Genomic DNA, 14,054 nt, shown 5'->3' with positions numbered 1-14,054 from the left:
CCTGAGCAGATCCCTCTGTCTACCTCTTGTGATAACACATCTGAGAAATCAGAGGGGACGGCTGTGTTGAGACTGGGCCACAGTGATTGGGACGCGGGTCGACTGTGGAGTGCACTTTAAACCAGTTGGAGAGTCGCCATGTGTAGTTCCGTTCTTTGCTTCTGAGACGCCGGATGTTTCTGTGTCGATCAGGAATCATCCTTGTGGCCATAGTAAACACCTAGAGGAGTCCATCTGATGTCGTGTCATTTTATTTGTGACAGTTAATGCTGTCCCGGGAGCCAGGCCTCCAGGCCAGACCTGTGTCCAGGTTCCCAGTGGGCTCAGCAGGTGTCTGTGGCCTTGATGGAGTAGAGCTTCCCGGGGGAGGGGACCCAGGCCAGTGCTCCAAGGAGGGAGGCTCGCTGGGTCACACTTCCGCTCTTTCAGAATCATCCCCTCGCCCTGCCTGTCTCGTGAGCTCCTGACCCAGGCCCCAGCCTGTATGGGGGCCCCGGGGATGCGGTGGTCCACACTCGGAGTTCACCGCGGCTCTGGTCCACTTTCTGGGGTGTGCCTCCTCCAGCCCCTAGCTTGTCGCATTAGCCCGGCTCGAGTCTGGGGCCCACTGTCCCACGGGGCCGTCGGCCACCACACTCTGCTCCCCGTGGGCTGCGATGCAGTCCTGCACAGTCCTGAGAATGGTCTGCAGCCTGCGGTCCAGGGCGAGGAGATGGGGCTCCGTGAGCACGGGGCTGAGCTGGTCCTCCAGCAGCGACTCGCGCATCACGTCACTGAGCCTGTAGTCAGCCTGGGCCAGCAGCTGCAGGTGCAGGAGCGTCTTCCTCTTTATCCTGGAGGCAGAGTCAAAAACCCAGTTAGTAAAGGTGAAGGGGGAAGCTTCCCGGACTCACTTCTCTCCCCACTGCCTGTTCTGGGGGCCTCATGCTGCAGAGCCGTCTCCTCGCCCAGCGCCTTCTCAGGCACTCTTGAATGACACCCGGTAAGAAGGGACTGGGTGGGGTGGCGGTTAGCGCCCTGCGGTCCTTGCCCAGCAGTCCGCGGAGCCGTCCGGACTCTCAACTGTGGTGCCCCAGGCATCTGGTGCTTCTTGGGGAATCCAAGCAAGTGCTGAGAGAGCTTTCCCAGGAAATTTGAAGCCAGTGCGAGAAGCCCCCAGTAGGTGAGATGGCACGGGTGTCGGCCTTCTCAAAGGTGGTGGCCACTGCTGGCCCCACCTTGCTTCTGCTCAGCTCTGTGGTTCTGATTTCTCTGTATCAGACTCTGAAATGGGATTGGGCCAACCTTTAGGATTCCGATCTCTTTTACGTGGGGCTGTGACTTCGACTCAGGTGTAAGCAGCTTAAGTGTCTAGCCTCAATCACACAGAACCCCTGCCTTTCCTGCTCAGGAGCGGGGTGGCAGGGAGAGGGGTACGTGTAAGTCACCCCAGGAAGTGGAGGAAGAAAGTTCAGGCTCAAACTTCCCAGCAGGGAATGGAGACACTTTTGCTCCCGGTGAGCCACATGTTTCTGTTCAGCCTCGGACATGGCTGCCCAGCAGGTGCGCTGGTCCTGACACACCAGCCAGGCTGGAGGCGGTCAGAGATGCTGTGGAGACGTGCTGGCCAGGCGGAGGCCTGGGGGCTTCCTCTCTGACAAGAGCTTATAGAACTTGAGTCAGGATTCTGCTTAGACGATGACAGGACAGCGGTGTTTACAAACTATGTGAGCCGGGACACAGCAGAGGCCACCAGGCTCCGCGAGAGGGAGCGCATGCTTATCTGCGGGGGCAGTTCTGCGGTTAAGGGACAGGAGATGCCCGGCTTCCTGTCGTCCGCCCGCCCATGTCCTAGAGCAGCGGAAACGGGCGGAGCCCTGCAGAGCCCTGTGGGCACCGGAGCCACCCCGAAGGGGACGCTCACCGGCAGCACTGGAAGAGCGGCGCCAGAATGGAGACCTCGTCATGGGAGTGCCGGCCGAACCTGCGGGGGAAACGGACAAAGGGCGCTGGGGGGGGCCGCCCCTGCCCCCGCCCTTTCCCCCGCGGCCCCCCCGCCACCACGCCCGCCCGGCCTCTGCTGCGCGGCCCATGGACACGGCTCCGCGTGCACGCCGGGCTCCGCGTGCACGCCGGGCTCCGCGTGCACGCCGGGCTCCGCGTGCACGCCGGGCTCGCGGCCGCTGCTCCTCCCACGCCTCTCCTCCTCAGGTCACACAAGCCTCCTCCAGAGGGCAAAAATAGCACCCACTCGTCCCTGTATCCACCAGCCTGAGGGTGGAGGCTGACGGGAGGCGGGTGCTCTGCGTCCAGCAGTGAAGGCGGAGGGAGATGGGGAGAGGGCGTGCAGGCCGCCTCCTCAGCAAAGACGAGCGAAGGAGGGCTTCCCTGCTGGCGCAGCGGGTAAGCGTCCGCCTGGTGATGCACAGGGCGTGGGGCCCATGCCTGGTCTGGGGAGATCCACGTGCCGGGGAGCAGCTAAGGCCCGGCGCCACGGCTATTGAGCTAAGCCTGGGCCCCGGAGCCACGACCACTGAGCGCGGTGCTCCAGAGCCCGTTACAGACGGCGCCCCAGTGAGCAGCCTGGGCACGGAAAGAGAGCAGCCGCGCTCTCCACATTAGGGAAGAGCCACCGCAGCAACAAAGACCTGGCGGCGGCGGCCAAAGAAAAAAGAGCAAAGGCTAAGCGGCCAGGAGGGCCCCGCGGGGCGGGGCGGGGTCGCTCACCCCCGGGCGTTGTCCAGGTGGACCAGGAAGCCGTCCTCCCCGAACCTGGTGAACATCTCGTAGTGGTGGCGGTCCATGTTCCCTGCGGGGGATGCAAGGCGCTGCGGCGGGCCGGGGCCTGCGGACGGGGCGCCCGCCTCCGAGCTCCCTCTGGGGCCGAGGCTGCAGCTCTCCAGAGGCCGGGGTTCTGCACCCGCCCGAGCCTCTCTCCCAGGGCCATCCCCCCGCCCCAGCCTGCTGGGGTCCTAACACCCGCCTTGAAGGTTGGGCCTCCTTGCCCGGCACCCAAGCTGGGCCTGGCTCCCCGCCTTTCCAGAAACTCACCGGCCTCCCAGGGCGGCGGCCTGCACCCCTGCCCTTCTCCCTGGCCTGCCCGTCCCCCAGGGGCCTCCATGGTGGGTGACAGTCCCTTCCCTGGCTCCTCCCGCCGCTGCACTTCCTGCCTGCACCCCACGCTCCCACTGTGAAGAGGACGACTTCCATCCACGCCCAGCCTCGGGGCCACGGGCCTGCCCCTCCAGACGGGACAGCCATTCACTCCCATGAGAGGGTCACAGGGGTTTCCCCGGCGCTGCACCCACCGATCAGGAAGTCGAAGATGGCCATGTCGATGATGTTGAGCAGACGGTTGCTGCTGTTGTGGGGGTACGCCTGCTTCACCGCGTCGCAGTAGAGGGGGTTGACCTCCCACCTGGGGGAGGAAAAGCCGGGGTGGAGGAGTCCGCCCTCACCTTACCCGCGTCCCTGCCTCCCCGCTCCTGCCTGGGCTGGCGGCCGTGGGGACCCCCAGGAGGAACCGGGAAAGGGCCCCCGGCAGCGGCAGACTCGCGGCGAGGAGGCTCCAGCCCTTTCACAGTGACCCGGCTAGCGGGGTGCTGCACTGACCCGGTGCCGGGGCCGGCTTCCTCTGCAGCGCCCCCCAGCGGCCCCGAGCCGTCTGCAGCGCCCCCGCCAGCCACCCTCTGCAGCCCCCCGCCAGCCACCCTCTGCCACTCTCTGTCCATCAGAAGGCCCCCAGGTCCCTTTCATCTGGGGGGCTCCCCCTCAGCCTTCACATGTCCCTAAGGATCTGCCACGGCCCCCAGAAGTCCTGCCTGTTCGCTCCTCTTCCCACCCCGGCTGGGAGTCTGGAGGGATGAACCCATTCATCCAGTCGGCTCGTTCACTGAGCACCTGCCCTGTGCCCGGCCAGGCCCTGGAAACGACTGCCTCGGGGAGCCCGGGTCCCCTGCGGGCATCTCTGCCTTATCACAGCCTGGCTACTGTCTGCCCCCATGCTGGACCGAGGGGCTTCTCGAAGGAAGAATCTGGGCTGTCCTTTCTGTCTCCCCCAGCCTCCAGTGCTGGGTACACAGGGGGCTTTTTGTAACAACCCGTGAACTAAAAGGGTGGCAGCGACACCCAGCATGCATGTGGGGTGAGGTGGAGGAGCGGATGGCGGCAGACCTCCCGAGGCCGGGGGAGCTGCCCTTGGTCCCAGGACCAACTCACTCCTCTCTCCCTGCCAGCGAGTAGGAGCGGATCCAGGGGCTGGGCACGGAGAGCCGCGGGGCCAGGTTGAGGGACGGCAGGAAGGCGGACAGGGAGCCCTCCAGCAGGTGCGGGCTGCCGCACACGGCGTACTCCGTCTTGCACATGTACGGACATTTGGCGAAGAAGCACACGTTGTTGGCTGGAGGGCAGAGGAGAGGGTGGTCAGAGGAGGAGCGGGCCCCGGCCCTCCTGCCCCAGGGGATCCCCAAACTCGTGTTGGGAAAAGGCAGGAGAAGACACGGCCTCTGCCACCTGCGGAGGACACTGCGGAATCGCGTGTCCTGGGAACCACCTGTCAACTGTCTTGGAGTCGAGACTCGTGTGCCCAGCTTGCTGTGTCGTGCCCACACTGGCAGGGGCCTTCCCTGGTGGCTCAGCTGGTAGAGTCTACATGCAAGGCGGGAGACCTGGGTTCCATCGGGAAGATCTCCTGGAGAAGGGCATGGCAACCCACTCCAGGATTCTTGCCTGGAGAGTCCCATGGACAGAGGCGCCTGCTGGACTACAGTCCATGCGGTCACAAAGAGTTGGACACGACTGAGTGACTGACACAGTCTCTCTTTGCTTTCTGTCTGGACGGGTGACATCTGCCTCCGGGGCTGCCGGCATCAGAGTTCAGGGCCTACACGGGCTGGGCGGGGGCACCTGGTACCCAGCCACCTCGGTCCACAGATCACCGCGTGTGACCGTCAGGAGGCCCGTCTGCAGGTGGCAGGCAGCACCCAGGAACGGGGGACCACCGGCAGGAGGTCAGACCATGCGGCGGCCCATGCTCTCAGACCCAGAGAATCGCTCTCGCCAGAAGCCCACCTGGAGAGACAAAGAAAACGCTCTGCAGGATTTCATTCCTGGTCACCTCCAGGATCTCCTTGGTGACGTTGACCAGCCTGCCCACGGTCGGCGGCACCCGCCGGAAGTCCAGAATCCTGAAAGAGACGGAGGCCTGTTGAGGTCCGAGGGATGACCGCCTGAAAGACACAGCTGCCACTGGAAAGGGACCTGCTGAGAACCCTGCAGCGGTGCAGTGGTTGGGACTCTACGCTTCCACTGCGGGGGCACAGGTTCGGTCCCTGGTTGGGGAACTGAGATCCCACCAGCTCCCAGGCACAGCCAAAAAAAAAAAAAAAAGAAATGGGCGGGCCGTCCTGACTGCACCCAGGCGAGGGTGGGGGTCTCAGTGTCCAGGGCAAGCGTGCATCCCAGGGGCTGGGGGCGTGGGGAAGGACTCCATCCCATCAGCCCTTCCGGGCAAACCCCCAGCATGACCCCGAGTTCGGCTCAGAACTCCTCACGCTTGTGTGCACGTGAGTCACCCCCAATCCTGTTCAGAAGGGCCTCTGAGTCAGCGGGGCCAGGCTGAGGCTGGGATTCTGCGCTTCTGGAAAGCTCCAGGGAGGGGGCTGGGGGGCTGGGCTGCCAGTCCCCAGACCACACCTCAGCTAGGAATGACGGGCAGGCAGGGGCTGGGAAGCTCAGGAATGCGCTTCCGCCTTTTCATATCGCAGCAGGAGGCACTGCATGGGGAAGTGGCAGGGGGCGCATTCTCCCCACTCTCAGGTCAGGACACTGAGCCACAGGCAGCCTGGCAGGTCTCCTTTCCGTACCAAGCACTCCTTGTTACATTAAAAGGCCTTGTGTTTTGCAGTCCCCAGGGTTGATGGGTTGTGTTGGGTTTGAAGGCATCACTGGGATCCACCAAGAAAATCCAGCAGGAGAAACGGACGGGAGAGGTGGGGGTGGGCGGGCTGGGGCACCTCTCGGGACTGGCCTCTGCAGCCAGCGCCACCTCCTTGGGGCCAGCGCTACCTGTCCAGGTGGAAAGCGGCGATCTCCGCATTGTGTCTCTGAAAGTCGATGAAATAGAAGAAGTCCTCGGGCGTCTCTTCATCTCGCTGCTGTCTGGAAGGAAGGGAGGAGTCAGGCCCTGGACTCAGTCCTCAGGTAGGAGCCTGGGAGCAGAGCTGATACATGCGACTGGCCAGAAAGAAGATGCACGTCTGTGCTTTCCGAGCTCGCACAGGGGAGGGACCCCACATAGGAGCGGCGGAGGCCCCTCTGCTCAGCGGGACCTGCAAGTGGGAGGAGCCAGGCTGCTTGTAGGACGCTGACTGTCCTGTGGCCCCCTGCCCCCTGCCCCCTCCTCACCAGGCCTCCCACTCAAGCCACTTTGATGACAGTGGCTGATTCTCTGAAAAGCCCAGTCGTTGAGAGTGAAGAAATGCACTCCCTGCAGACACAGGGAGGACGGGGTGCTGGCCAGCAGACCAGAGGTGGGCTAGACCCGGAGGCCGAGGACTGAGAGGCCGGGTCCGAGCAGAACCTCATGAAAGGACAAGTGCCCCAGAGATGCGATCCAGCAGGACGGACACTGGAAGAGCAGGAAGGTCCTGGGTGCGTGGACCCACCGTCCGCACAGACACACCCAGTGGGTCGTGAGACCGGCCCTGCCAGAGACGGGAGGGAGGCTGGCGTCGAGGGTATTTGTTTAAAAACATTAAGAAATCTCGACTGCATCGCTGAAAAGCATCCCCTGCCTGGTCGTGAGGAGCCGGCTGCTGGGTGTGTAAGCTCAGCAAGGCGTCTCCCACTAATGCAGGGCACCCTGCCTGCTGGCCCCGCGGTGACTGGCCTGGACGCCGATAATCATCTGAAGAGGGACGGTCTTGGAATAATTTTATAATCCACCGCATGGGGCTGCACGGTGGCTGCAAGAGTGATGTCAATGTCAACAAATGTCATTTTGTGGAAAGCCATTAAGTAAGCGGCACCTGCCAGGGGAACAGTGCCGTGCGCTCTGCTGAAACCAGCATCCTTGGAACTCCCCCCGCGCTCTGGTGGTTAAGACTTTGCCTTCCAAGGCAGGGGGTGTGGGCTCCGTCCCTGATCCAGAGCGAGCTAGGATCCCACATGCTTGTGGCCAAAAAACCAAAACATGAAACAGAAGCAACATTGTAACAAATTCAATAAAACTTTAGAAAAGGTCCAAATAAAAGAAAACCTTCAAAACAAAACATAAAAGAAAATCACCAGCCAGTCCTGGAAACCACAGCAAGGGGCTGCCCAAAGTGGGGACGCTCTTTTCAAAGGCGCAGCCACTTTTGAAGTACAGGCCCCCAGGGCCAGGCCTGACCCTGAACTACGTGTTAGCATCACCCGATGTCCAGGTCAGTGAGGACTGTCTGTGTGTCCTGAGCTTGCTTTAATTCCTGAATTCTGTATGTAAGAATACACGCTCTGGGAGTTCCCTGATGGTCCAGTGGTTAGGACGGAACCCTTTCACTGCTATGACCCATGGGTTCAGTCCCTGGTCGGGGAACTAAGATCCCGTAAGCCAAGTGGAGCGGCTAAAAAAAAAAAAGTAAGTAAAGAAAAAATAAAAATTGAAAAAAGAATATACAGTCCTTTGGCTGCCCTTCCGAATTCTCTGAATCATCATTTCATCTTTGCATGGCGTATTTAGGCGTGATTTTAAATTTGAGAGTCATTTGCTTCCCAAAGCCTGACTAGCATGGATGCATTTATCACAGTTGCTGTTCAGTTGCTAAGTCGTGTCTGACTCTTTGTGACCCCATGAACTGCAGCCCACCAGGCTTCCCTGTCCTTCACTGTCTCCCAGAGTTTGCTCAGACTCGTGTGCATTGAACCAGTGAGGCCATCCAGCCATCTCGTCCTCTGTCGCCCCTTCTCCTCCTGCCCTCAGTCTTTCCCAGCATCAGGGTCTTTTCCAGTGAGTTGTCTCTTCACATCAGGCGACCAAAGAGCTGGAGCTTCAGCTGCAGCATCAGTCCTTCCAACGAATATTCAGGTTTCTTATTGTAGGTACTGTGTTGTGGACTTCCCAGGTGGCTCAGTGGTAAAGAATCTGCCTGCAATGCAGATGTGGGCTTGATCCCTGGGTCGGGAAGATCCCCTGGAGAAGGAAATGGCAACCCACTCCAGCATTCCTGCTTGGAGAATCCCACGGACAGAGGAGCCTGGGGGATACAGACCGTGGGGTTGCAGAGTCAGACATGACTGAGCGAATAAGACCTTCACTTCTGTACTGTATTATCAGTTCAGTCCAGTCGCTCAGTCCTGTCCGAGTCTTTGCGACCCCATGAATCGCAGCACGCCAGGCCTCCCTGTCCATCACCATCTCCTGGAGTTCACCCAAACTCATGTGCATCGAGTCGGTGATGCCATCCAGCCATCTCATCCTCTGTCGTCCCCTTCTCCTCCTGCCCCTAATCCCTCCCAGCATCAGAGTCTTTTCCAATGAGTCAACTCTTCTCATGAGGTGGCCAAAGTACTGGAGTTTCAGCTTTAGCATCATTCCTTCCAAAGAAATCCCAGGGCTGATCTCCTTCAGAATGGACTGGTTGGACCTCCTTGCAGTCCAAGGGACTCTCAAGAGTCTTCTCCAACACCACAGTTCAAAAGCATCAATTCTTCGGCGCTCAGCCTTCTTCACAGTCCAACTCTCACATCCATAGATGACCACTGGAAAAACCATAGCCTTGACTAGACGGACCTTAGTTGGCAAAGTAATGTCTGCTTTTGAATATACTATCTAGGTTGGTCATAACTTTTCTTCCAAGGAGTAAGCGTCTTTTATATTACATTAAAAAAATAATCTCTGTGCTCATCATTTATATTACCCAAAGATAAATTTCTGCTTTCCTTTTATAAAAAGGGACAAATTCTGTCTACATTACTTAATAGAAAAAAAATGCATGCTTTTTCAAGAAGTACATTTTAAAATGATACTCTGGCTTGGGACTAAACTTTATAAAATGAAGATTAAACTTTTATTATGGCTGCCACAGCTGGGCGTGGGGGTGCAGAAAGGAGTCACTTACCTCATCGGTTTGAACATGGCCTTCCCGAAGTCCGAGAACCTCAGAACCAGTTTGAGGTGGACGCCACTGGGTTTCACGACTGCATGGGAAGAATGGGGAGTTAACGGTGCTTCTGGGCCCAGGCTTGGGGCTGTGGCCCTTTATTCATTCCACAAGCCCAGCCCGTTTCTTCTCTTCTCTCTCACTGGAGACCCTAAGACTAGAATTTGCTCTCAAAGCCTGCGGAGTGAAGTCCAGTCCGGTTACGGAGAGTGTCCAGGGACTCAAGATAAGACTTTCTCTGCTGTTGTCGGAAAGGGGCAAATAATGCAGGTTTCCCCAGAGGGATGCTCTCTGAAAATCCCAAAAGGACATTTTCCTGAGAAGATCTGACCTCTTCCTCTCTGCTTCAGCCTCGCCTTAGAGACTCTGAACCTGCCACCTGTCACGTCGCTCTGGACTTGTGACCAACATCTCTTCCTAGTAAGACTGGACACCTAGGTGGTGACGGGGCCTCGTGACACCTGAGGGGCCCCTGCGAGACCCTGCTGGCAGGTGCTACCTCCTGGCTCCCTAACCCTAACCCTGACTCCCCTGGCCCTGCCCCTCACCTTTGCCTTCCAACGAACAGCGGATGGCAGGGGCGGAAGTAAAGAACAGGGAAGCCCCAGGCCCTACAATCTTGTGTCTTTTAAGCCTTTGACAGGTCAGGACACATGGACATTTCTGACGTGTGTTCAGTTCACTGAGGCCAGTGGAGGAGGTTGCTGGGCCGATGGTGACTGGCTGTGAGCTCCGTGTCCGTGAACATCTGAACCCCAGTACAGAGCACCCCCTCCCAAGGACTGGGCTGCACCCCAGGCCCATCTTTGGCCTGCATGAGTCTTCACCCCAGGGAGTCAGCCTGGCTGCCTGAGACACTAGGGTTTCTGCCATGCTAACGCCTGGGCCTCCTCCCCCAGGCCACTGACCACCGCCCCCCCACTCCCCACCCCACCCGTGGGTCACTGTCGCTTGTCGCCGGCCGGGTTGAGAGCCACGGCCCTGCCCCACGGCTTCCTAACTCTGAAAATGTACTCCAGTCCCTCGAAGATTTTGTGAGAACCCAGATTCTGATTCAGAAAATCAGAGTGGAGACCGAGACTCCGCCTTTCTAACCAGCTCCTCGACCCCGCGACAACGCTGGGTAGGGGCCGCGGGCCGCCCGATCCGGCCCACCTGCGAGCTCCTCTCGAAGGCCTTCCCTTCTGTGCGAGTGGGGAGAGGAGGCAGGGGGCTCATGCCCCTCCGCTCGCTACCCGGTCCCCTGGGGAGGCCCGTGGGACCTCCAGGCCGCCGCCAGGTACCGGGTTCCCAGGGGTAAGGGGGCGGGACAGGGGCGGGGCCACGGCTAGGGAGGAACCAGAGACGAGGCGGGGCCAGGGATGGGGTGGGGCGGGGCCAAGGCCAGGGGCGGGGCCACAACTAGGGTGGAACCAGAGACGAGGCGGGGGCGGGGCCAGGGCCAGGGGCGGGGCCACAACTAGGGTGGGACCAGAGACGAGGCAGGGGCGGGGCCAAGGCCAGAGGCGGGGCCAGGCCTCTCACTCTGAGAGCAGTCGCAGGCTCCAAGCAGGGCCTTCTCGTCCTGACTGTAATCTGCAAAGGACAAGAAGGCCTGTGAAGACATCAACTCGAGTTCAGACATCAGAGGAGGGAGAATGGGAGGCGGCCTGGGGCCCTTGACTGTTCCATAAGGAGTCTCCCCAAGCCCCATTTGGGGCCACAATCTCCCACCCTGCTCCATCCTGACCTCATGCTCCCTGGCCCTTCAATGGACATTCCAGCCACGCCTGTTTGGGAAACCGATGCATTAATAGTTTGGAGTCTGCAGATCCCTCAGTGTGTCCCTTAGACTCGCGTACTGCTTGTGACCTGAGACAGCAGGCCACCACTGGTCCTCGGCCAGGTTGCCTAAGGTTTCTGAGTCTTAGTGTTCCCATCCGTGAAACGGCAATGATATTGTCTACGCTCAGTGGTCCCCAACTTTTTAGCACCAGGGACCAATTTCGTGGAAGACAATTTTTCTACCTACCTCGGGGTGTGTGTGGGGGATGGTTTCAGGATGATTCAAGTGTGTTATACTTATTGTGCACTTTATTTCTAATCTAATGCCGCTGCTGATTAGGCAGGAGGTACCAGTTAGTGGCCGGGAGGTTGGGGATCCCTGGTCTACATCATAAGATCACTGTATAAGAGAGAGCGGCCAGACAGGAAAGGCGAACAGGATCAACAGTGACATCACCTTTTTAGGTACAGACACCTCCTGTGCCTCCCTTATGAGATCATGGTCGTAAGAGCGCTTTCAGAGCTTAAAAGATCAATGTTTATGTTTTCCTTCTTCTTACTCTGTTGAGTGTCAGAATCAGCCCTCTAATATTTCACCGTGGAGCCCAGCCTGAGATGGTTTCCCAGCCTCCCGGGGAGAAAGTCTCCCTGCTGGTCTGTGACGCTCACCAGCGCTGATGGTGGGAAAGTGCCTCATGTCCTGAAGGAGTTTGCTGACGACGGGGCTGGACCGGGGGTACAGGCCGTGGCGGTTGATCCCCAGGTGGAACTGGACCCAGCTGGCGTCCTGGCGGAGCTGCACTGGGGGTTCCGGGGACGTGAGGTTCAGCTGCTCTTTGTACATCTTGCGTCGTCTGAAAGCGTGAAGAGTGTTTTTTTTTCAGTTGGGGGAAAGAGAACACAGAGACCCGCAGGAGCGCCGCACCTGGACGTTCCACCCGCCCTTTCGTTCCTTCAGCAAGACCGTGAAGCATCTGTGTGCACGAGGCTCGATATGAGCTTAGATACCGTGGGGGCACAGCGGCCACCAGACTCCCTGCCCTCAGAGCGCTTACAGTCCAGTGGGTGAAGCAGCCCGACAGGTCCACAGTGCCACACGCACCTACACAAGCACCTAACCACAGGCAGTGACACACGCTGCAAGGGGGACGGGTGTGGCTGAGAGTAAACTTGGGGCCCTCGTACACTCTGCTCCCTCCGGGAGAGGTCCTGGGCCTCTTCCTGGACTTTCCCATGAGAAAGTCTATCTTTTATATTTCTCAGTAATTTCTTGACCTTAGGAGGCAGGAGATAGGAGAGAGAAGGTAATTGGTGACAACGAAAAGGATGAGGGTCAGGGTCAGTAAGGAGAGCTGGAGGCTGAGTTAGGTTAATTAGTATGTCCTATAAGATGAGAAGGATTGATTAGCCAGGCACCGATTGTTCTGCTCAGGAGACTTTTCTGCCAGGACGAAAAGAGCAAAGTGAAAACCAGCGCCACTGCAGGGCAGAGGCTCAGAGTCTCGTCTGGGAGACAAGTTGAGTGTCTGTGAAATATTCAGAGCAAATGTGAGGCAGTTCTAGACCAACCGCTAGACACGTGTTCAGACTAAGACGTCTTGACCCGCCGGGGAAGGGACGGACGGTTGTGCGGCCAAGTGTCAGAGGAAGACTCGGGTGGGAGAAAGTGGGCTTCAGGGGGTTCACATGGGTGGCGTTTGGACTGAGGGGAGATGTGCTCTGGGACTGGGGACAAGGTGCACACAACTACAAGAGGCAGGCAAGGGACAGGTGTACCGAGGATCGGAGAGCAAAGACGGATAAACAGATGGGTGCGTGGAAAGATGGAGCCCTTCATATTGGAAGGCAAGGCAAGGCGGTGCCGGTCATCTGGTGAGTTAAGTGACGGTGAGGGTCGTGTGGGTTGATGGGGCAGGATTTGGGTCTTCCGCTACACCCTTATTTCTCTTGGGAGTGATCTGAAAGACCCTTGAACCTAATGCCTTGTTCCACTTATAATATTCCTACCAAGGTGCTGTCTGTTTCGTCCTTGGTCAGCTCCTGTGGAGGGGGTGTACCACACCCAGAGTTGTTGTTCAGTCGCTCAGTTGTGTCTGACTCTTTGCGGCCCCATGGACTACAGCCCCCCAGGTCTCCCTGTCATTCACCGTCTCTCGGAGCTTGCTCACATTCACGTCCATTGGATCAGTGACGCCATTCAACCATCTCCTCCTCTGTCACCCCCTTCTCCTCCTGGGCTACACCCAGGAGTAGCCCGATTCATCGGGCCAGGTCTGTGAGAAAGCACTTTCCAAAACTGAGCCAAGATCTTTCCAGAGCTTCCCCCGCGGAGTCTTGGCTCTACCCCGCGGGCTGATGCAGAATAGCTTCCTTCCTTCCGTTGTAGCCTTCTGAACATTGGACGATGGACCGCACATGCCGGTCTCCGGGGTGAGTTTCCGCATCCTGTTCACCTTCCCGCCAGGCCACAGTGCGCGTCCGATTGTGACCTGGTCCTGGGGGTCCCTGAGCTCCTGCTGCTGTTGTCTGAAAGGTGACCCGTTAAACTGCGGCAGCCCCTGACGTTTACCTGCTGGGCCACACCTGCCAGCTTTCGCTTACTTTATTCACACTCATCTGTATTTTATTCCGGTTCCCAAGGCTGCTCTGAGGCGAAAACTCTGGGACTGCTCAGCTCTGCTGGGAGCCTGGTGGGAAGACTGCCCAGTCCTGAACTGCGTCAGGCTCCCTGAGGTCGGGCAGCTCAGAGAAGTTCAGAGAAAGAGAGACAAGGATCACGGCCAGACTGGACTGGGCGGTGGGGGACAGGGCCGAGTTTTCTTAAGTGGAGCTGAGAGCTGACGGGTTCTGGTTATGACAACAGTCAGGGTTCCAGCCTCCAAACTGAAAAATAAACGTGGCAAATTAAGTGTAGCTTGTGACAGCGGACAGGCTGCTCTTTAAAGGTCCATGCTTACCTCTGGGTGGGGACTCCTGGCTCTCTGGGTAGCTGTTCAGCCCCTGCCAGAGCCCGAGTCACAACCTGGGCAGAGCGGGGTCGGGAGAGGGAGATAGGCCATCAGGGGATCCTTCCCACTGGGCCTTTTTGTTTGTTTGTTTGTTTAATGGCTAAGATAGAGCTGCTGAGAGTCATCTTTTTTTTTTAGAAATGTTTGTGTGCCCTTGTTCCCT

At 58.7% G+C, this 14,054-nt stretch overlaps 1 protein-coding gene across 1 annotated transcript in view; it reads right to left on the bottom strand.

The window, feature by feature from the left end:
• Window positions 1–14,054, bottom strand: part of FAM20A (FAM20A golgi associated secretory pathway pseudokinase) — a 39,860-nt gene continuing 25,806 nt past the window's right edge. The window contains exons 2-11 of the mRNA XM_052658276.1: window positions 11,553–11,737; window positions 10,644–10,694; window positions 9,078–9,156; window positions 6,046–6,138; window positions 5,050–5,165; window positions 4,198–4,378; window positions 3,288–3,397; window positions 2,707–2,788; window positions 1,904–1,963; window positions 1–833 (exon numbers count right to left, since the gene is read on the bottom strand). Coding sequence (XP_052514236.1) covers window positions 569–833; window positions 1,904–1,963; window positions 2,707–2,788; window positions 3,288–3,397; window positions 4,198–4,378; window positions 5,050–5,165; window positions 6,046–6,138; window positions 9,078–9,156; window positions 10,644–10,694; window positions 11,553–11,737 — 1,222 coding nt within the window. The 3' untranslated portion in view covers window positions 1–568. The remainder of the gene's footprint in view (window positions 834–1,903; window positions 1,964–2,706; window positions 2,789–3,287; window positions 3,398–4,197; window positions 4,379–5,049; window positions 5,166–6,045; window positions 6,139–9,077; window positions 9,157–10,643; window positions 10,695–11,552; window positions 11,738–14,054) is intronic.

Source organism: Budorcas taxicolor, chromosome 19 (genome assembly GCF_023091745.1).
Source record: "Budorcas taxicolor isolate Tak-1 chromosome 19, Takin1.1, whole genome shotgun sequence".
NCBI lineage: Eukaryota > Metazoa > Chordata > Mammalia > Artiodactyla > Bovidae > Budorcas > Budorcas taxicolor.
Note: the sequence above shows the minus strand (reverse complement) of the source record. Positions and strands in the feature narration are given on the sequence as shown.